This window comes from Dipodomys spectabilis, unplaced genomic scaffold, assembly GCF_019054845.1.
Source record: "Dipodomys spectabilis isolate Male_0828 unplaced genomic scaffold, ASM1905484v1 ptg000480l, whole genome shotgun sequence".
Classification (NCBI taxonomy): Eukaryota; Metazoa; Chordata; class Mammalia; order Rodentia; family Heteromyidae; genus Dipodomys; species Dipodomys spectabilis.
This window is the reverse complement of record NW_024871157.1, coordinates 116,864-137,080: the sequence shown is the minus strand read 5'-3', so window position 1 is coordinate 137,080 and position 20,217 is coordinate 116,864. Positions and strand designations below refer to the sequence as shown.

General features: G+C 62.4%; 1 protein-coding gene across 1 annotated transcript in view; it reads left to right on the top strand.

The window, feature by feature from the left end:
- Positions 1-1,083: 1,083 nt before the first annotated feature.
- LOC122098492 (transmembrane protein 132B-like) overlaps positions 1,084-20,217 on the top strand; it is a 102,259-nt gene continuing 83,125 nt past the window's right edge. Inside the window, exon 1 of the mRNA XM_042668940.1 lies at positions 1,084-1,150. Within this exon, the coding sequence (XP_042524874.1) occupies positions 1,084-1,150 (67 nt within the window). The remainder of the gene's footprint in view (positions 1,151-20,217) is intronic.

The following is a 20,217-nucleotide window of genomic DNA, read 5'->3' as shown; positions in this document are numbered from 1 at the left end:
GCGGGGCAGGATCCCAGCCAGATCTTCCAGCGCGGCCAGAACTTTCCAGGCCTGCGGGGGGGGGGGGGGGCAGGGGGCGGAAGACGGGACCCGTGCGCCCGGCGAGACTCATTCATTCGAACGGATCAACGGCTTTTGACCCTCGTGACCTCTGACCTGAGACCTCCCTCCCCGCACGGGCTGAGGCCTCGCCCACGGCACGGAAAAACTCGGGCCGATTCGGGTCCGGGGCCCCGCCTTGCCCCTGCGGACGGCGCCCGGCCCGCGCCCCGACCTCGCGCGGCGCCCGCCCCCCGCAGGCGTCTGCGCCCGGCCACGCGACCGCCCCTGACGTCGCCGTCCCGTCCGCGGGCCTCACCCCGCACTCCGCTCCCCTCCCACCTGCCCGGAGGCCCGGCCGCCCCGCACTCTTGTCAGCTGGAGGCCCGGCCCGCCCTGCCCCGCACTCTGGTCAGCTGGAGGCCCGGCCCGCCCTGCCCCGCACTCTGGTCAGCTGGAGGCCCGGCCCGCCCTGCCCCGCACTCCGCTCCCGCGGCCCGGCGCCCCCCGCATCGTCCGGCCGCCTGCCGGTGGTGCGGCCGCCGGTGCCCGGTTCCCCCTCCCCCCGCTGGCCCCTCCCACGCCCGCCCCTCCCGGCCCCTCCCTCCCGCAGTCCTCCCTCCTGGCGGCGCTCGCGCCCTCGGTCGCTCGCTCACTCGCTCGCTGGCTGGAGGGCGGCCGGCAGCTGGCGCTGGCCGAGGCGGCGCGGCGCGGCCGGGATGGGACGGGCGCTGGGGCGCAGGAGCCGCGGCGCCGGCGGCGGCGGGGGCCGCGCAACCGGGGCCAAGAGCGGGGCGGCGGGCGAGGGCGCGCGGCGCTGAGCCGGGCCCCAGCTCGCCGGGCGCGCACGGCCGAGCCCGGGAGAGCGCGCGGAGGCGCCGCCGGCCCCGGCGCCTGCGTCTGGGGAGGAGCGGCGCGCTGGGAGCCCGCCATGCCTGGCGCCCGGCCCTAGGCGCGGGGTCTCGCTCCCCGGAACCGCGGGCCGGGCCGCACCGGGCGCGCACAGGAGCGGCCCCGCACCGCGCCCGCCGCGCGCCGAGGATCATGCCGCCCCCCGGCCGGGCGCCGCCGCTCGGGCTCCTGCTGGCGCTGACTGCGCTCCGGTGCCCAGGTAACGCGTCCCGGACCCCGTCCCCGACCCCAGCCGCCGCGCGCGAAGTTGGCTCCCCGCGTTTCCAGTCCTGGGCAGCTTGGATAGATCTGGGGACCCCCTAGGGGTCCGAGGCGAGACCCCCGTCCGCCCGACCCCCGCGGCCCGCGGGTCCCTTCCCGCGCACGGGGGCACCGCTGGGGTTCGCTCCGCCTGCGGGGCGGTGGGGTGGGCGGGGGCGCGCGCCCGGCGGCCTGGCCCCTTCCGCCCGGGCGCCCTCCCGGCCCGTTTCCAGCGGGGGCTTGGGGCCGCGGAGCCCCCGCTCGCGGAACACCCGCGGGGCCTTGAGGCCGTCCGGGCCAGCGCCGTCCGGCGTCCGCAGCCCCTCCTCGCGTCCCCTCGCGCCCCTGCTTTCAGCCTCACGGAGCCCCCCCCCCCCCCGCCCCAGCGCCCAAGCCAGGGGCCGCTCGCCACCCGCAGACGCGGCGCCCCGCGCCCCGAGCCCCGGGCCGCCCGGAATGGGGTGATGTCCAGGGCCGGCGCCAGGGCTCTGCTGCCCGCCGGACCGACCGGGACGGGGGAAGGCCAAACCCGGGGGTTTCCGCCCTCGCGGGAGTTCGGGCAGCTCCCCACCACCTCGGTGCGGGGTTGGAGGAGGCGGATCTCAAATGACGGCGCCTCCCCTCCCCCGCCGCCGCGGGACCCCCACCGCACCGCGGGAGCCCGAGAGCGCGTCCTCCCCTCCGCTCCAAGAACCCCCCCAGGCTCGCAGACAGCCGGAGGAGAAGCAGGCAACTTTAACTTTCTCTCCGTCTCTGTAAACACCAGCGGCGCCTGTCCGTGCGGCGCTGCTGTCTGTCTGTCCCTGCCTGTCCGCGAGGCGCCCTGAGGTGACCCCGGCGCTGAGCCGGGCTCCTGGCTCGGGCTCCCGCGGCGGCCTGGCCGTGTGTGCGTGCGTGCGTGCGTCTGTGCGTCCTGCCCGAGCCTGACCTGGGCGCTGCCCCCAGCCGCAGCTCACCTCTGGCTGTCGGTGGTTCATTGGAGGTAAGAGTCACGGCCCTTCCCACCGGGCGGCTGCCGACCTCCGTCCTGCAGGCGCAGCCTGCTGACCGGCTGCCCTGACAGGCCGCCGTCACGGGCGTTCGGGGTTCCGGGCGGGTTCAGCCTGGGGTCCCCGGCCTCCTCCCGAGAAGGACAGAGGGACGGGCCTCCCGAAGTGGCGATTTTGTTGCTATGTCGTCCCCCGCGGGGGTCAGCACGGGCTGGGTCATGTTCCCGCGTGACTGGGACTCCCCAGCCGGAGCTGCCGTGCGAGCCTCGGCGGTGCCCGGCCTGCCCTGCCCTGCCCTGGCCCACCGCGAGTCCGCGGCTCTGCGGCCTGGTGGCCGTGCGCGTCTTGGGGGCCTGGTGGTGGCAGGGGAGGGGTGTCACCCCGAAGGCGCTGCTGGTGGGCTCCGGGCCCTGTTGTGCTGCCAGGGCCGAGCCCAGCGCCAGCGACGTGTTCGGCCAGGGGCACCGGGAGGTGGCAGTTTGGAAACTATATTTAGCAGTAGCTCAGACAGGAAGGCTGGAATTCCTGAAAGGTACTCTGCCGCCTGGGCTCGGTTGACAGGCTTGGAGGAGTTAACCAGAGCTGCTTCCTAGCTGGCTGGATTTCACAGATGGTGTCTGCTGCGACTTCGTGGCTGAGGCTTGGGGAGAGGGGCTGGCGGAGTTCAGAGGCAAGAACGCGGGCTCCCACGGCGCCTTCCCGCGTGGGTAGCTGCCATGGCAGGGAACGCGGTGGGTGGACTGCGCCGCAGGCTTGCCAGGGTGCACACAGAGGGAACTGTGCTCCGCCGGATTAGCTCGACTCCCGGCTCGGCGACCAGGCCCTGCTGTGTAACGGGCTTGGGTGCTGAGCTCCACCGCCCATGCAGGGGTCTGTGCCGGGGAGGGGGGCGGTATCTGTGCGCACAGGGATCTGTGGGTGGGTGTGTCTGTGTGCGTGGGTCTGTGCGCACGGGGGTCTGTGCGCATGGGGGTCTGTGCGCATGGGTCTGCATGGGGATCTGTGCGCAGGGGTCTGTGTGCAGGGGGTCTGTGCACAGGGGTTTGTGTGCGGGGTAGGGGTGTCTGTGCAAGCGGGGGTCTGTGCGCGTGGGGGTCTGTGTGCATGGGTCTGTGCATGGGGATCTGTGCACGGGGGTCTGTGTGTGGGGAGGTCTGTGCTTAGGGTTCTGTGTGCGCGGGTCTGTGTGCGGAGGTCTGCGCAGGGGTCTTTGTGGGGGGTAGGGGTGTCTGAGCGGGGGTCTGCGCATGGGTCTGTGCGTGGGGATCTGTGCCCACGGGGGTCTGTGCATGGGGGGGTCTGTGCGCTGAGGTCTGTGAGTGGAGGTCTGTGCGTGGAGGTCTGTGGGGGGGGTGGTGGTGTCTGTGTGCCAGGATCTGTGCGTGGTGGGGTATTTGCGTGGGGGTCTGTGCACGGAGGTCTGTTCGTGGGGGGGGCTCTGAGTGGGGATCTCTGCGTTGGGGTCTCTGTGCAGAGGTCTGTGAGTGGGGTCTGTGCGTGCAGGGGGGGGCAGTGTGTCTGCGCACGGGGGGGGTTCTGTGCGTGCGAGGGGGGAGGGAATCTGTGTGGGGTGTGGTCTGTGCGCACCCGGGTCTGTGGGGGGGGGTCTACGCGGAGGTGGGGGGGTGGAGGGAGGGCCTGTGTGCGCGGAGGTCTGCGTGGGGGGGAGGGTCTGTGCGCGAGAGGGTCTGTGGCGTGGCTGGCCCCGCCTGCTCCCACGCGCCAGCTGGAGGTGGGCCGGGCCGCGCTGGCTCAGAGCAGAGGGCTCAGCCCCGCGCCCTCGCTGGCTCATGTGGAGGGGCTGCCCGTGGCTGCGTGTGCGTGGTGGTGGGGCGCGTGGCGGGCAGAGGCCGGGCTCCCCCAGTGATGTCGGGGCCCCCACGCGTGGGGAGGGCGTGGCGGCGCAGCCTCTGCGGTGGTGCGCGTGGAGCCCAGCCCCGCGCACACGTACAGAGCCGCTCCCGGCCCGCTCCCCGCCCCTTCCAGCACGTTCTTCACGCGTCGTCTGGGCCTTTCCTGGCACTGACCTCTGCAGCGCGGTCCCTGGGGCTGCGACCCCACGGGAGGAGCTGGGAAGATGGGAGGAAAGCCCCACAGGGGCGCGGAGGCTGCTCGTGGAGTCCGCGGCTCCGGGGACCCAGGCCGTCACTTGACGGGCATCCCACAGACAGGCCCGGCCCGGCCCACGGAGCACGCGCACTGGCCTGTGTGTGTGTGTGTGTGGAAGTGCACAGAGCACGCGCAGTGGCCTGTGTGTGTGTGTGTGTGTGGGCAAGTGCACAGAGCACGCGCAGTGGCCTGTGTGTGTGTGTGTGTGGAAGTGCACAGAGCACGCGCAGTGGCCTGTGTGTGTGTGTGTGTGAAGTGCACAGAGCACGCGCAGTGGCCTGTGTGTGTGTGTGTGTGGAAGTGCACAGAGCACGCGCAGTGGCCTGTGTGTGTGTGTGTGTGGAAGTGCACAGAGCACGCGCAGTGGCCTGTGTGTGTGTGTGGGAAGTGCACGGAGCACGCGCAGTGGCCTGTGTGTGTGTGTGTGTGTGTGTGTGGAAGTGCACAGAGCACGCGCAGTGGCCTGTGTGTGTGTGTGTGTGTGAAGTGCACAGAGCACGCGCAGTGGCCTGTGTGTGTGTGTGTGGGGGGGGAAGTGCACGGAGCACGCGCAGTGGCCTGTGTGTGTTTGTGTGGGGGAAGTGCACAGAGCACGCGCAGTGGCCTGTGTGTGTGTGTGGGGAAGTGCACAGAGCACGCGCAGTGGCCTGTGTGTGTGTGTGTGGGGAAGTGCACGGAGCACGCGCAGTGGCCTGTGTGTGTGTGTGTGTGTGTGGGGAAGTGCACGGAGCACGCGCAGTGGCCTGTGTGTGTGTGTGTGGGGAAGTGCAGAGAGCACGCGCAGTGGCCTGTGTGTGTGTGTGTGTGTGTGTGGAAGTGCACAGAGCACGCGCAGTGGCCTGTGTGTGTGTGTGTGTGTGTGGAAGTGCACAGAGCACGCGCAGTGGCCTGTGTGTGTGTGTGTGTGGGCAAGTGCACAGAGCACGCGCAGTGGCCTCTGTGTGTGTGTGTGTGGAAGTGCACAGAGCACGCACAGTGGCCTGTGTGGGTGTGTGTGGAAGTGCACGGAGCACGCGCAGTGGCCTGTGTGTGTGTGTGTGTGTGAAGTGCACAGAGCACGCGCAGTGGCCTGTGTGTGTGTGTGTGTGTGAAGTGCACAGAGCACGCGCAGTGGCCTGTGTGTGTGTGTGTGTGTGAAGTGCACAGAGCACGCGCAGTGGCCTGTGTGTGTTTGTGTGGGGGAAGTGCACAGAGCACGCGCAGTGGCCTGTGTGTGTGTGTGGGGGAAGTGCACAGAGCACGCGCAGTGGCCTATGTGTGTGTGTGTGTGTGTGTGAAGTGCACAGAGCACGCGCAGTGGCCTGTGTGTGTGTGTGTGTGAAGTGCACAGAGCACGCGCAGTGGCCTGTGTGTGTGTGTGTGTGTGAAGTGCACAGAGCACGCGCAGTGGCCTGTGTGTGTTTGTGTGGGGGAAGTGCACAGAGCACGCGCAGTGGCCTGTGTGTGTGTGTGGGGAAGTGCACAGAGCACGCGCAGTGGCCTGTGTGTGTGTGGGGAAGTGCACAGAGCACGCGCAGTGGCCTGTGTGTGTGTGTGGGGAAGTGCACAGAGCACGCGCAGTGGCCTGTGTGTGTGTGTGTGTGTGAAGTGCACAGAGCACGCGCAGTGGCCTGTGTGTGTGTGTGTGTGTGAAGTGCACGGAGCACGCGCAGTGGCCTGTGTGTGTTTGTGTTTGTGTGGGGGAAGTGCACAGAGCACGCGCAGTGGCCTGTGTGTGTGTGTGGGGAAGTGCACAGAGCACGCGCAGTGGCCTGTGTGTGTGTGTGTGTGTGTGGGGAAGTGCACGGAGCACGCGCAGTGGCCTGTGTGTGTGTGTGTGTGTGTGTGGGGAAGTGCACGGAGCACGCGCAGTGGCCTGTGTGTGTGTGTGGAAGTGCACAGAGCACGCGCAGTGGCCTGTGTGTGTGTGTGTGTGTGGAAGTGCACGGAGCACGCGCAGTGGCCTGTGTGTGTATGTGTGGGAAGTGCACAGAGCACGCGCAGTGGCCTGTGTGTGTGTGTGTGTGTGTGTGTGTGGGAAGTGCACAGAGCACGCGCAGTGGCCTGTGTGTGTGTGTGGGGAAGTGCACAGAGCACGCGCAGTGGCCTGTGTGTGTGTGTGGGGAAGTGCACAGAGCACGCGCAGTGGCCTGTGTGTGTGTGTGGGGAAGTGCACAGAGCACGCGCAGTGGCCTGTGTGTGTTTGTGTGTGTGGAAGTGCACGGAGCACGCGCAGTGGCCTGTGTGTGTGTGTGTGTGTGTGTGGGGAAGTGCACAGAGCACGCGCAGTGGCCTGTGTGTGTGTGTGTGTGTGAAGTGCACAGAGCACGCGCAGTGGCCTGTGTGTGTTTGTGTGGGGGAAGTGCACAGAGCACGCGCAGTGGCCTGTGTGTGTGTGTGTGTGTGGAAGTGCACAGAGCACGCGCAGTGGCCTGTGTGTGTGTGTGTGTGGGGGAGGAAGTGCACAGAGCACGCGCAGTGGCCTGTGTGTGTGTGTGTGTGAAGTGCACAGAGCACGCGCAGTGGCCTGTGTGTGTGTGTGTGTGTGTGTGTGTGGGGAAGTGCACGGAGCACGCGCAGTGGCCTGTGTGTGTGTGTGTGTGTGGAAGTGCACAGAGCACGCGCAGTGGCCTGTGTGTGTGTGTGTGTGTGAAGTGCACAGAGCACGCGCAGTGGCCTGTGTGTGTTTGTGTGGGGGAAGTGCACAGAGCACGCGCAGTGGCCTGTGTGTGTGTGTGTGTGTGTGTGGAAGTACACAGAGCACGCGCAGTGGCCTGTGTGTGTGTGTGTGTGGGGGAAGTGCACAGAGCACGCGCAGTGGCCTGTGTGTGTGTGTGTGGGAAGTGCACAGAGCACGCGCAGTGGCCTGTGTGTGTGTGTGTGTGTGAAGTGCACAGAGCACGCGCAGTGGCCTGTGTGTGTTTGTGTGGGGGAAGTGCACAGAGCACGCGCAGTGGCCTGTGTGTGTGTGTGTGTGTGTGTGGAAGTGCACAGAGCACGCGCAGTGGCCTGTGTGTGTGTGGGGGGGAGAAGTGCACAGAGCACGCGCAGTGGCCTGTGTGTGTGTGTGTGGGAAGTGCACAGAGCACGCGCAGTGGCCTGTGTGTGTGTGTGTGTGTGAAGTGCACAGAGCACGCGCAGTGGCCTGTGTGTGTGTGTGTGTGTGGGGAAGTGCACAGAGCACGCGCAGTGGCCTGTGTGTGTGTGTGTTTGTGTGGGGGAAGTGCACAGAGTACGCACAGTGGCCTGTGTGTGTGTGTGTGGGAAGTGCACAGAGCACGCGCAGTGGCCTGTGTGTGTGTGTGTGTGTGAAGTGCACAGAGCACGCGCAGTGGCCTGTGTGTGTTTGTGTGGGGGAAGTGCACAGAGCACGCGCAGTGGCCTGTGTGTGTGTGTGTGTGTGTGAAGTGCACAGAGCACGCGCAGTGGCCTGTGTGTGTGTGTGTGTGGGCAAGTGCACAGAGCACGCGCCGTGGCCTGTGTGTGTGTGTGTGTGGAAGTGCACAGAGCACGCGCAGTGGCCTGTGTGTGTGTGTGTGGGGAAGTGCACAGAGCACGCGCAGTGGCCTGTGTGTGTGTGTGTGTGTGTGTGTGGAAGTGCACAGAGCACGCGCAGTGGCCTGTGTGTGTGTATGTGGGGAAGTGCACAGAGCACGCGCAGTGGCCTGTGTGTGCGTGTGTGTGTGTGTGTGGAAGTGCACAGAGCACGCGCAGTGGCCTGTGTGTGTGTGTGTGTGTGAAGTGCACAGAGCACGCGCAGTGGCCTGTGTGTGTTTGTGTGGGGGAAGTGCACAGAGCACGCGCAGTGGCCTGTGTGTGTGTGTGTGGGAAGTGCACAGAGCACGCGCAGTGGCCTGTGTGTGTGTGTGTGTGGAAGTGCACAGAGCACGCGCAGTGGCCTGTGTGTGTGTGTGTGTGTGTGTGTGAAGTGCACAGAGCACGCGCAGTGGCCTGTGTGTGTGTGTGTGTGGGCAAGTGCACAGAGCACGCGCAGTGGCCTGTGTGTGTGTGTGTGTGTGTGGAAGTGCACAGAGCACGCGCAGTGGCCTGTGTGTGTGTGTGTGGGGAAGTGCACAGAGCACGCGCAGTGGCCTGTGTGTGTGTGTGTGTGTGTGGAAGTGCACAGAGCACGCGCAGTGGCCTGTGTGTGTGTGTGGGGAAGTGCACAGAACACGCGCAGTGGCCTGTGTGTGTGTGTGTGTGTGTGTGTGGAAGTGCACAGAGCACGCGCAGTGGCCTGTGTGTGTGTGTGTGTGAAGTGCACAGAGCACGCGCAGTGGCCTGTGTGTGTGTGTGTGTGTGTGTGGAAGTGCACAGAGCACGCGCAGTGGCCTGTGTGTGTGTGTGTGTGTGAAGTGCACAGAGCACGCGCAGTGGCCTGTGTGTGTGTGTGTGTGTGAAGTGCACAGAGCACGCGCAGTGGCCTGTGTGTGTGTGTGTGGGGAAGTGCACAGAGCAAGCGCAGTGGCCTGTGTGTGTGTGTGTGTGTGTGTGAAGTGCACAGAGCACGCGCAGTGGCCTGTGTGTGTGTGTGTGTGGGCAAGTGCACAGAGCACGCGCAGTGGCCTGTGTGTGTGTGTGTGTGAAGTGCACAGAGCACGCGCAGTGGCCTGTGTGTGTGTGTGTGTGTGGAAGTGCACAGAGCACGCGCAGTGGCCTGTGTGTTTGTGTGTGTGGGGAAGTGCACAGAGCACGCGCAGTGGCCTGTGTGTGTGTGTGTTGTGGGGGGGAAGTGCACAGAGCACGGGCAGTGGCCTGTGTGTGTGTGTGGAAGTGCACGGAGCACGCGCAGTGGCCTGTGTGTGTGTGGAAGTGCACGGAGCACGCGCAGTGGCCTGTGTGTGTGTGCGGGGAAGTGCACAGAGCACGCGCAGTGGCCTGTGTGTGTGTGTGTGTGAAGTGCACAGAGCACGCGCAGTGGCCTGTGTGTGTGTGTGTGTGGAAGTGCACAGAGCACGCGCAGTGGCCTGTGTGTGTGTGTGTGTGAAGTGCACAGAGCACGCGCAGTGGCCTGTGTGTGTGTGTGTGTGTGTGGAAGTGCACAGAGCACGCGCAGTGGCCTGTGTGTGTGTGTGTGTGGAAGTGCACAGAGCACGCGCAGTGGCCTGTGTGTGTGTGTGTGTGTGGGGGAACTGCACTGAGCACGCGCAGTGGCCTGTGTGTGTGTGTGGGAAGTGCACGGAGCACGCGCAGTGGCCTGTGTGTGTGTGTGTGGAAGTGCACAGAGCACGCGCAGTGGCCTGTGTGTGTGTGTGTGTGGAAGTGCACGGAGCACGCGCAGTGGCCTGTGTGTGTGTGTGGGGAAGTGCACGGAGCACGCGCAGTGGCCTGTGAGTGTGTGTGTGTGTGTGGGGAAGTGCACGGAGCACGCGCAGTGGCCTGTGTGTGTGTGTGTGTGTGTGTGGGGAAGTGCACAGAGCACGCGCAGTGGCCTGTGTCTGTGTGTGTGTGAAGTGCACAGAGCACGTGCAGTGGCCTGTGTGTGTGTGTGTGTGTGTGTGTGTGGAAGTGCACAGAGCACGCGCAGTGGCCTGTGTGTGTGTGTGTGTGTGTGGAAGTGCACAGAGCACGCGCAGTGGCCTGTGTGTGTGTGTGTGGGCCAGTGCACAGAGCACGCGCAGTGGCCTCTGTGTGTGTGTGTGTGTGTGGAAGTGCACAGAGCACGCGCAGTGGCCTGTGTGTGTGTGTGTGTGTGGAAGTGCACGGAGCACGCGCAGTGGCCTGTGTGTGTGTGTGTGTGGAAGTGCACGGAGCACGCGCAGTGGCCTGTGTGTGTGTGTGTGTGTGAAGTACACAGAGCACGCGCAGTGGCCTGTGTGTGTTTGTGTGGGGGAAGTGCACAGAGCACGCGCAGTGGCCTGTGTGTGTGTTGGGGGGAAGTGCACAGAGCACGCGCAGTGGCCTGTGTGTGTGTGTGTGTGTGTGTGTGAAGTGCACAGAGCACGCGCAGTGGCCTGTGTGTGTGTGTGTGTGTGAAGTGCACAGAGCACGTGCAGTGGCCTGTGTGTGTGTGTGTGTGTGAAGTGCACAGAGCACGCGCAGTGGCCTGTGTGTGTGTGTGTGTGAAGTGCACAGAGCACGCGCAGTGGCCTGTGTGTGTTTGTGTGGGGGAAGTGCACAGAGCACGCGCAGTGGCCTGTGTGTGTGTGTGGAAGTGCACGGAGCACGCGCAGTGGCCTGTGTGTGTGTGGAAGTGCACGGAGCACGCGCAGTGGCCTGTGTGTGTGTGCGGGGAAGTGCACAGAGCACGCGCAGTGGCCTGTGTGTGTGTGTGTGTGTGTGTGACGTGCACAGAGCACGCGCAGTGGCCTGTGTGTGTGTGTGTGTGTGTGGAAGTGCACAGAGCACGCGCAGTGGCCTGTGTGTGTGTGTGTGTGAAGTGCACAGAGCACGCGCAGTGGCCTGTGTGTGTGTGTGTGTGTGTGGGGAAGTGCACAGAGCACGCGCAGTGGCCTGTGTGTGTGTGTGGGGAAGTGCACAGAGCACGCGCAGTGGCCTGTGTGTGTGTGTGTGTGTGTGAAGTGCACAGAGCACGCGCAGTGGCCTGTGTGTGTGTGTGTGGGGGGAAGTGCACAGAGCACGCGCAGTGGCCTGTTTGTGTGTGTGTGTGGGGGGAAGTGCACAGAGCAGGCGCAGTGGCCTGTGTGTGTGTGTGTGTGTGTGGGGAAGTGCACGGAGCACGCGCAGTGGCCTGTGTGTGTGTGTGTGTGTGTGGAAGTGCACAGAGCACGCGCAGTGGCCTGTGTGTGTGTGTGTGTGTGGAAGTGCACAGAGCACGCGCAGTGGCCTGTGTGTGTTTGTGTGGGGGAAGTGCACAGAGCACGCGCAGTGGCCTGTGTGTGTGTGTGTGGAAGTGCACAGAGCACGCGCAGTGGCCTGTGTGTGTGTGTGTGGGGGAAGTGCACGGAGCACGCGCAGTAGCCTGTGTGTGTGTGTGTGTGTGTGGGAAGTGCACAGAGCACGCGCAGTGGCCTGTGTGTGTGTGTGTGTGTGAAGTGCACAGAGCACGTGCAGTGGCCTGTGTGTGTGTGTGTGTGTGAAGTGCACAGAGCACGCGCAGTGGCCTGTGTGTGTGTGTGTGTGAAGTGCACAGAGCACGCGCAGTGGCCTGTGTGTGTTTGTGTGGGGGAAGTGCACAGAGCACGCGCAGTGGCCTGTGTGTGTGTGTGGAAGTGCACGGAGCACGCGCAGTGGCCTGTGTGTGTGTGGAAGTGCACGGAGCACGCGCAGTGGCCTGTGTGTGTGTGCGGGGAAGTGCACAGAGCACGCGCAGTGGCCTGTGTGTGTGTGTGTGTGTGTGTGTGAAGTGCACAGAGCACGCGCAGTGGCCTGTGTGTGTGTGTGTGTGTGGAAGTGCACAGAGCACGCGCAGTGGCCTGTGTGTGTGTGTGTGTGAAGTGCACAGAGCACGCGCAGTGGCCTGTGTGTGTGTGTGTGTGTGGGGAAGTGCACAGAGCACGCGCAGTGTCCTGTGTGTGTGTGTGGGGAAGTGCACAGAGCACGCGCAGTGGCCTGTGTGTGTGTGTGTGTGTGTGTGAAGTGCACAGAGCACGCGCAGTGGCCTGTGTGTGTGTGTGTGGGGGGAAGTGCACAGAGCACGCGCAGTGGCCTGTTTGTGTGTGTGTGGGGGGGGAAGTGCACAGAGCAGGCGCAGTGGCCTGTGTGTGTGTGTGTGTGTGTGGGGAAGTGCACGGAGCCCGCGCAGTGGCCTGTGTGTGTGTGTGTGTGTGTGGAAGTGCACAGAGCACGCGCAGTGGCCTGTGTGTGTGTGTGTGTGTGGAAGTGCACAGAGCACGCGCAGTGGCCTGTGTGTGTTTGTGTGGGGGAAGTGCACAGAGCACGCGCAGTGGCCTGTGTGTGTGTGTGTGAAGTGCACAGAGCACGCGCAGTGGCCTGTGTGTGTTTGTGTGGGGGAAGTGCACAGAGCACGCGCAGTGGCCTGTGTGTGTGTGTGGGGAAGTGCACAGAGCACGCGCAGTGGCCTGTGTGTGTGTGTGGGGAAGTGCACAGAGCACGCGCAGTGGCCTGTGTGTGTGTGGGGAAGTGCACAGAGCACGCGCAGTGGCCTGTGTGTGTGTGTGTGTGTGGAAGTGCACAGAGCACGCGCAGTGGCCTGTGTGTGTTTGTGTGGGGGAAGTGCACAGAGCACGCGCAGTGGCCTGTGTGTGTGTGTGTGGAAGTGCACAGAGCACGCGCAGTGGCCTGTGTGTGTGTGTGTGGGGAAGTGCACAGCGCACGCGCAGTGGCCTGTGTGTGTGTGTGTGGAAGTGCACAGAGCACGCGCAGTGGCCTGTGTGTGTATGTGTGGGGAAGTGCACAGAGCACGCGCAGTGGCCTGTGTGTGTGTGTGGGGAAGTGCACAGAGCACGCGCAGTGGCCTGTGTGTGTGTGTGTGGGGGAAGTGCACAGAGCACGCGCAGTGGCCTGTGTGTGTATGTGTGGGGAAGTGCACAGAGCACGCGCAGTGGCCTGTGTGTGTGTGTGTATGTGTGGGGAAGTGCACAGAGCACGCGCAGTGGCTCGGCCGTGCATGTGTGGATGTGTGAGATGGGCCAGGCACATAGAACATGCCAGTGATATGGGGGGGGGGTAGGCGACGTGTCCAGGCACACAGAGCATGCGCAGTGGCCTTGGGTGTGAGAGATGGTCCAGGCACACAGAGCATGCGCAGTGGCCTTGGGTGTGAGAGATGGTCCAGGCACACAGAGCATGCGCAGTGGCCTTGGGTGTGAGAGACGGTCCAGGCACACAGAGCATGCGCAGCGGCCTTGGGTGTGTGTGAGACGGTCCAGGCACACAGAGCATGCGCAGTGGCCTTGGGTGTGAGAGACGGTCCAGGCACACAGAGCATGCGCAGCGGCCTTGGGTGTGTGTGAGACGGTCCAGGCACACAGAGCATGCGCAGTGGCCTTGGGTGTGTGTGAGACGGTCCAGGCACACAGAGCATGCGCAGCGGCCTTGGGTGTGTGAGAGACGGTCCAGGCACACAGAGCATGCGCAGCGGCCTTGGGTGTGTGTGAGACGGTCCAGGCACACAGAGCATGCGCAGCGGCCTTGGGTGTGTGAGAGACGGTCCAGGCACACAGAGCATGCGCAGCGGCCTTGGGTGTGTGAGAGACGGTCCAGGCACACAGAGCATGCGCAGCGGCCTTGGGTGTGTGAGAGATGGTCCAGGCACACAGAGCATGCGCAGCAGCTTTGGGTGTGTGAGAGACGGTCCAGGCACACAGAGCATGCGCAGCGGCCTCTGGGGCACGGGGCCCACACTCTAAGGGGTGCTTGAACACCCAGATGTCGGCAGGCTGGATCCCCTTCCCTTCTTCTGGTCTCAGGAGTGGAGTCCTAAGACTCCATCTTGCTTCTGGAATGTTCCGAGCCCTTCCTGGGCCTCGCGCTGTTTTACAAGTGAGGAGCCTGAGCTCGGGCCGGGCGTGCGCGTGCGCGTGCGCGGCCACGGGCCGCTCCGGGTCTGGGCCGGGTCTGGAGCCGCGTCCCTCGTCGCGGAGGAGGCGGGATGGGGGGCGCTCAGGCGCGGGGAGGCGCCGGCCTGGAGCTGCAGAGCGAGGGCCGCGCGGAGCCGGTCCAGAGAGAACACACAGCGCGCTGGCGAGCGAAGCCTGCGCTTGGCTCCCCGGAGGAGCCTCCAGAGCCTCAGTTTCCCCATCTGCACCCCACCCCCACTCTCATCACAGAGGGGAGGCTGGGGTCCAACTGCCATCCTCCGCCCGGAGCCGGGGTGGGAGGGCCGGGGTGGGAGGGACGGGAGGGGGGACAGATGTGGAGGGGGCAGGGGAGGGGCGGGAGGGGGGACAGGGGAGGGGCAGGAGGGGGGCAGGTGTAGAGGGGATAGGGGAGGGGCAGGAGGGGGGGACAGGTGTGGAGGGCAGGGGAGGGGTGGGAGGGGGGCAGGTGTAGAGGGGATAGGGGAGGGGCAGGAGGGGGGCAGGTGTGGAGGGGGGACAGGGGAGGGGCAGGAGGGGGGGACAGGTGTGGAGGGCAGGGGAGGGGCGGGAGGGGGGCAGGTGTGGAGGGGGCAGGGGAGGGGCAGGAGGGGGGGCAAGTGTGGAGGGGGCAGAGGAGGGGCAGGAGGGGGGGCAGGTGTGGAGGGGCAGGGGAGGGGCGGGAGGGGGGAAAGGTGTGGAAGGCAGGGGAGGGGCGGGAGGGGAGACAGGTGTGGAGGGCAGGGGAGGGGCCGGAGGGGGGGACAGGTGTGGAGGGGGCAGGGGAGGGGCGGGAGGGGAGACAGGTGTGGAGGGCAGGGGAGGGGCCGGAGGGGGATAGATGTGGAGTGGGCAGGGGAGGGGTGATGGGAGTCAGATGGGGGAGGGCCCGGGCACCATGAGAGCCAGTATGGCGAGGCAGGACTTGGCTGGGTTCGGGGCAGCGATGGTGGAGGGTGGAGGAGCCCTGACATGCCAGGGCAGGGCTGGCATGCCTGCAGCTCCTGATTTCTGCCCGGAGGAGCCCTGTCCCGTTCCCTGCCCTCCTTTCAGCTTAAATGCCATGCTCCAGAGCCCCCAGTGAACACACACTACACACAGTCCACACACACTACACACACCACACACACTACACACACGGTCCTCACACTACACATACACTACAGTCCACATACACTACACACACCACTCACACACTACACACACTACACACACACTACAGTCCACACACACTACACACACCACTCACACTACACACACTACACACACAGTCCACATTCTACACACACAGTCCTCACACACTACACACACACTACATACACAGTCCACATACTACACACACGGTCCTCACACACCACACACACATTACACACATGGTCCTCACACACTACACACACTACACTCCACATACACTACAGTCCACACACACTACACACACTACACACACAGTCCACATTCTACACACACAGTCCTCACACACTACACACACACTACATACACAGTCCACATACTACACACACGGTCCTCACACACCACACACACATTACACACATGGTCCTCACACACTACACACACACCACACACACGGTCCTCACACACTACACACACATACTACGCACACGGTCCTCACACACCACACACACCCTGAAATCCAGTCCTCACACAGTCCACACACACTACGCACACAGTCCACATCTAGTCCTCGCACACGTCCACACACACTACGCACACAGTCCACATCTAGTCCTCGCACACGCTTGCATGCGCTCGCGGTGCCTGTAGCTCCTCACAAGCCAGTCTGTGGTGTTGGTCGGGACTCCTCACAGGTCCGCATTGTCCCTCTTAGCCCCCCACATAGTGATGGGTGGGGGGGCAGGGCTAATGCAGGAAGACTTCTTAAAGGAGGGGGCACTTTTCTTTTTTCTTTTTTTTTTTGCCAGTTATGGTGCCTGAACTCTGGGTCTGGGCACTGTCCCTCAGCTCTTCAGCTCAAGGCTAGCACTCTACCATTTGAGCCACAGCGCCTCTTCCGGCTTTTTCTGCTTATGTGGTGGTGAGGAATCGAACCCAGGGCCTCATGCATGCAAGGCAAGCGCTCTACCACTGAGCCACCTTCCCAGCCCTAGGGGGCACTTTTCTTACCCGAGACCCAGATGACCTGAAGGGGCCATGAGAGGAAGGTGAATGTTTGCCAGGTCCTCTGTACAGTGCCAGAGATGCCAGCCAGTTCACTCACCCATTCCTTCCTTCCTTCCTTCCCTTTTTCCTTCCTTCCTTCCTTCCCTCATTTTGCAGTCCTGTGCTTTCTTTCTTTTTTTGGTTGGTCGTGGGGCCTGAACTCCTGGGCGCTGTCCCTCAGCTCTTCAGCTCAAGGCTAGCGCTCTACCATTTGAGCCACAGCACCACTTCCGTTTTTTTCCTGCTTATGTGGTGCTGAGGAATCGAACCCAGGGCCTCATGCATGCAAGGCAAGCGCTCTACCACTGAGCCACCTTCCCAGCCCCGTCCTGGGCTGTCTTGGAGCACAGGAGACACATGTGCCCCACGGAGCAGTCATCTCAGGCTCAGGATGGAGTGGATGCAGGGAGCTGGTGGTCACTGCCCCTCCCACTGCCCCACGGCACACCTTCCCGTCCAGTGCTCCCCTCCAGGGAAGGGGAGGGGTGAGCCAGCTCCTGGACCCTGGGATTCTCCATCCAGCCCCTGGCATGGCAGCCTGGAGGCTCTGACTCTGCTGCTTCCCCGACACCCGGCTCCTTAGTGGACCCCTAACCATTCCCGTGCTTCGGCCCCAAAATAGTTACATAAGAAACCAATGGAGTGCAATTTGACTCTTCCTTTCATCTCAGAGGCTGATGGAGTGTCCAGCCTTCCTGGGGTCTGGGAGCCTGGCATCTTGTAGCGTTGACTTGAACGAACCCTCTGGGAGCAACTCCTTACGTCTGATGGGGTTTGAGAGGCAGGGCCCAGAGGGTCCGGGGCTGTGGGCTCCTGCGCTGTTAATGGTCACAAGAAGGGCGCGCAGGGAAAGGCGCCGGTGTGGACACCACGCGGTGCCTTCTCAGGTCTGCCTGGCACCGTGGGCAGGAGGAGGGGACCCTGGGGGCGGGGGAGGGGTGGGGGCCCTGAAAGGGGGGCTGCGGGAAGGGGAGGACGTCTCTTGCCAGGCCGGTCTGCTCCCTCGTCCTGCGGGTGGGTTGGCGGGGGGGGGGGGGGGGGGGGGGAGGGGGGGAGGGGGAGAGCTTGCCCCGTCTCTGTGGAAAGGGGCATTGTGTGGTGCAGTGGCAGCGAGGGCTCTCCCACCCGGTGGGGGCCTCGTCTGGCCGTCGCGTTCTTGCTGCTGGCAGGAATGATCACAGTCCAGATGTGCGGTTCAGATAAGAATCTGGGAGAGGTGGACAATGTCAGCCTAGCCCCCCCCCTTTTTTTTAATGTTTTGTTTCAAGTAAAATCTCCACAGTCAAGTGTATTTTTTTTTCTGGTGTTTTTTTTTTTTTTTGTGATTAAGTGATTTCATAATTTCCCAAATTTCACAGTATTGTGGGATAATGATGCTCATTTAAAGTCACAAGCTCATTCTAACTTTCCTGGAGCAAATTGTCTATCACGGTCTATAACATACAACAGTGTACACATATACACCATACATGTGATCAGCAGCATGGGGATATTTAGTAATGGTTCGACCAGATGAGTGGAAGTTCTTTGTTTCTTATGTCCTGTTAATTTTGTCGTATCACCTAACATTTTGGATTTAACATCCACTTATCAGGGAGACCATGTACCATTTGTCTCTCTGCTCTTGGCTTACCTCGCTCAACATGATTTCTTCTAGCCCCATCCATTTCCCTGCAAATGCCATTATTTTGTCATTTCTAATGGCTGCATAATATTCCATTGTGTATAGATACCACAATTTTTGGATCCATTCATCTGTGGTGGGGCATCTGGGTTGTTTCCATATCCTGGCTATTGTGAACAGTTCAGCCTAGCCCTTTGACCTCTCTGAGACTCAGTTTCCCCAGCATGTAAGGGCAGGCTCTGACTTTGGTTTCCTGCTGGTCTTTTCCCTGGAAGGTCTTTCAGGCCGGCCCACCCCCCATGCTGGTTTCGTGAAGCAGAAGGCATCTTCACAGTGCCACCTGTGCCGGGCACCGCTGGTGGCTCTGGAGGAGCGGCAGTGACCAGGCGGACACAGGCCCTGTCTTCAGTGGGGTGGATGGTGGGATAGTTTTGGTGGTCTCCACATAGGTGTACCCCTGCTGTGTGTTGATGTGCAGGCAAAAGCACAAGTCAGTCACATTCAACCTCCTACATCCCTTCCTGAGACGCTTGACATTCATTGCTGGGGCTTGAACTCAGGGCCTAGGGAATATCACTTAGCTTTTTCTGCTTAAGGCTGGTGCTTTACCACTTGAGCTACAGCTTTACTTCCAGCTTTTTGCTGGTTAATCTGAGATGACTTTCACAGACTTTCCTGCCCGGGCTGGACTCAGCTTTCTGAGTAGCTTGGGATTGTAGGTATGGTCACCAGCGCCCAGCCATTTCCATGACATGTGAGGGCCGTGTCGATGCCTTGTGCTGTCTGACTTGTTCCTTGTCATCTTCTGTACCTTTTATGCTCAGTGTTAGCAAACTGGGGTCATAGACCAAAACTGGCTTCTACTTGTTTTTGTTAATAAAGTTTTATTGGAACGTAGTCATGCCTATGTTCACATATCCCTTAAGGAAGCTTGTTAGAGATTATGTATGTGGCTCCATAGACCAAGCAGACAGCCTGCTATCTGGTCTTTTTACAGACAAGCTTTCAGAGTTGGCCTTCAATGACTGGGCAGGACTTGTCTGCAAATGTGTGTTTACAGCCACTCTGCTTGTGGCCCAGAGCGAGGGGCCCTGTGTAACTTCAAAGACAAATGAGAATTGTGGGCTTGGTATCTCTTGGTTGAAAAAGAAAAACATATTGATCGAAAGTCGCCATCAATTCAGTGCTGCTTTTGAATGTGTGGGTTTTGGTAATTACAGTAGCATTTATGTAACATTTTAAAAATAGTAGCATATGTGTGCAAGCTATTTTTTGCTCTGCAGGCAAAGCTCAACGCTCACAGCTCAGAAGACCCCTTGTGGGGAGCTGCAGGGGCGAGTGTGACGAGGTCCACTGGTTCTTTGCTCTCACTCCCTCTCTCCACCACCCTGCGGTTCTTTCCTGGGCCTGGCCTCTCTGGTGGGCAGCACTGAAGTGAGAACTCAGGGCCTTGTTCTTGCTAGGCAGGCATTCTCCATCCCTTTTTGCTCTCGTCGTTTATCAAGCAGGGCTCTGCACTTCTGGCTGGCTCTCCCTGGACAGTGGTCCTCCTATACTCACATCCCGCGTGGCGGGGGCGGCAGGCATGTGCCACCACGCCCAGCACTTGTGTTTTTTCCCTTTTGGGTTGTTGTAAAGATGGACGCAGTTGCCTCTGTGACACCGAGGTTTGAGTGCCTAGTGCTGATTCTTGGAGACAGTGTGCCAAGTGCAGAAGCACGTCACTACAGCTCTTGTAAAGGATACAGATGGGCATTTAGTGATCCATGGGGTGGAGATGTTCCTGGGAAAATGGCTTCGGGCATGGCTGGATCCAGAGGTTCACTCTCTCCTAACAGAGCTTCAGCTTTCTCCTGTGATCCATTAGTCTTCTTCTCGCCCTCCCTCATAGCAGAGCTAGCCACAGAGGGCTTCATCCTGTCCAGCCATCTGCAGAAGTCAAACATTTCCTTCCTAATCCTCCTCCCCCCCCAGCAGTAGCCCCAGGACTGACTTGTACTGGACGAATCTGGATCGCATGCCAGGCCCTGACATGGGGGCTGAGAGGGGAGAGGGAACATTGTATTGGACCAGCCTTGCATAGGCCTGCAGCTCATCTCTGGACCTGGACAGGAGTGGTTTCCCCAAGCCAAGTCCTGGGTGGGCAGGGGCAGGCTGGGGGGTACCCACAGGTGGGTTGGAGCCTCTGGTCTCCCCCTCTCCCTGCCTGCTCCTTGGGGTCCCCTTTGTGCCTCAGTCAGGGAGTGGCGGGCATGTGGCAGGGGCGCAGTGGCCGTGAGGACGGCTTGCTCTTTCCCTTAGGGATTCTGGCTGGTGGATTTGGGGTGACCTGAGCTCCTGGCCTCAGAGCCCAAGCCCATGGCCCCACTGCATGCTCACTCAGAACTGAGGCGCGGGGAAGGTTGGGGAGGCCCGGGGAAGGTTGGGGAGGCCCGGGGGGGGGGGGCTCCTCCCCGAATTGTTTCCGGGGGACATGATTGTAAGAGGACCTGTGGTGTCAGGGTCAGGCACGGGCGGCCCCTGCTCCGCCCTGCTCCCACCGGGCCGGTCATTTAACTGGGCCAGTCATGATGGTGGGCGGATTCCTGGTGCTTTTTAGAGAGCCTTTCCCATGACACACAAATGTGTGCGGTGCTACCGAGCTCTGGGCAGCGCTGGGAATCATCCAGAACACAGAGAATCACGGAGAAGGAACAAGCTGGCATGA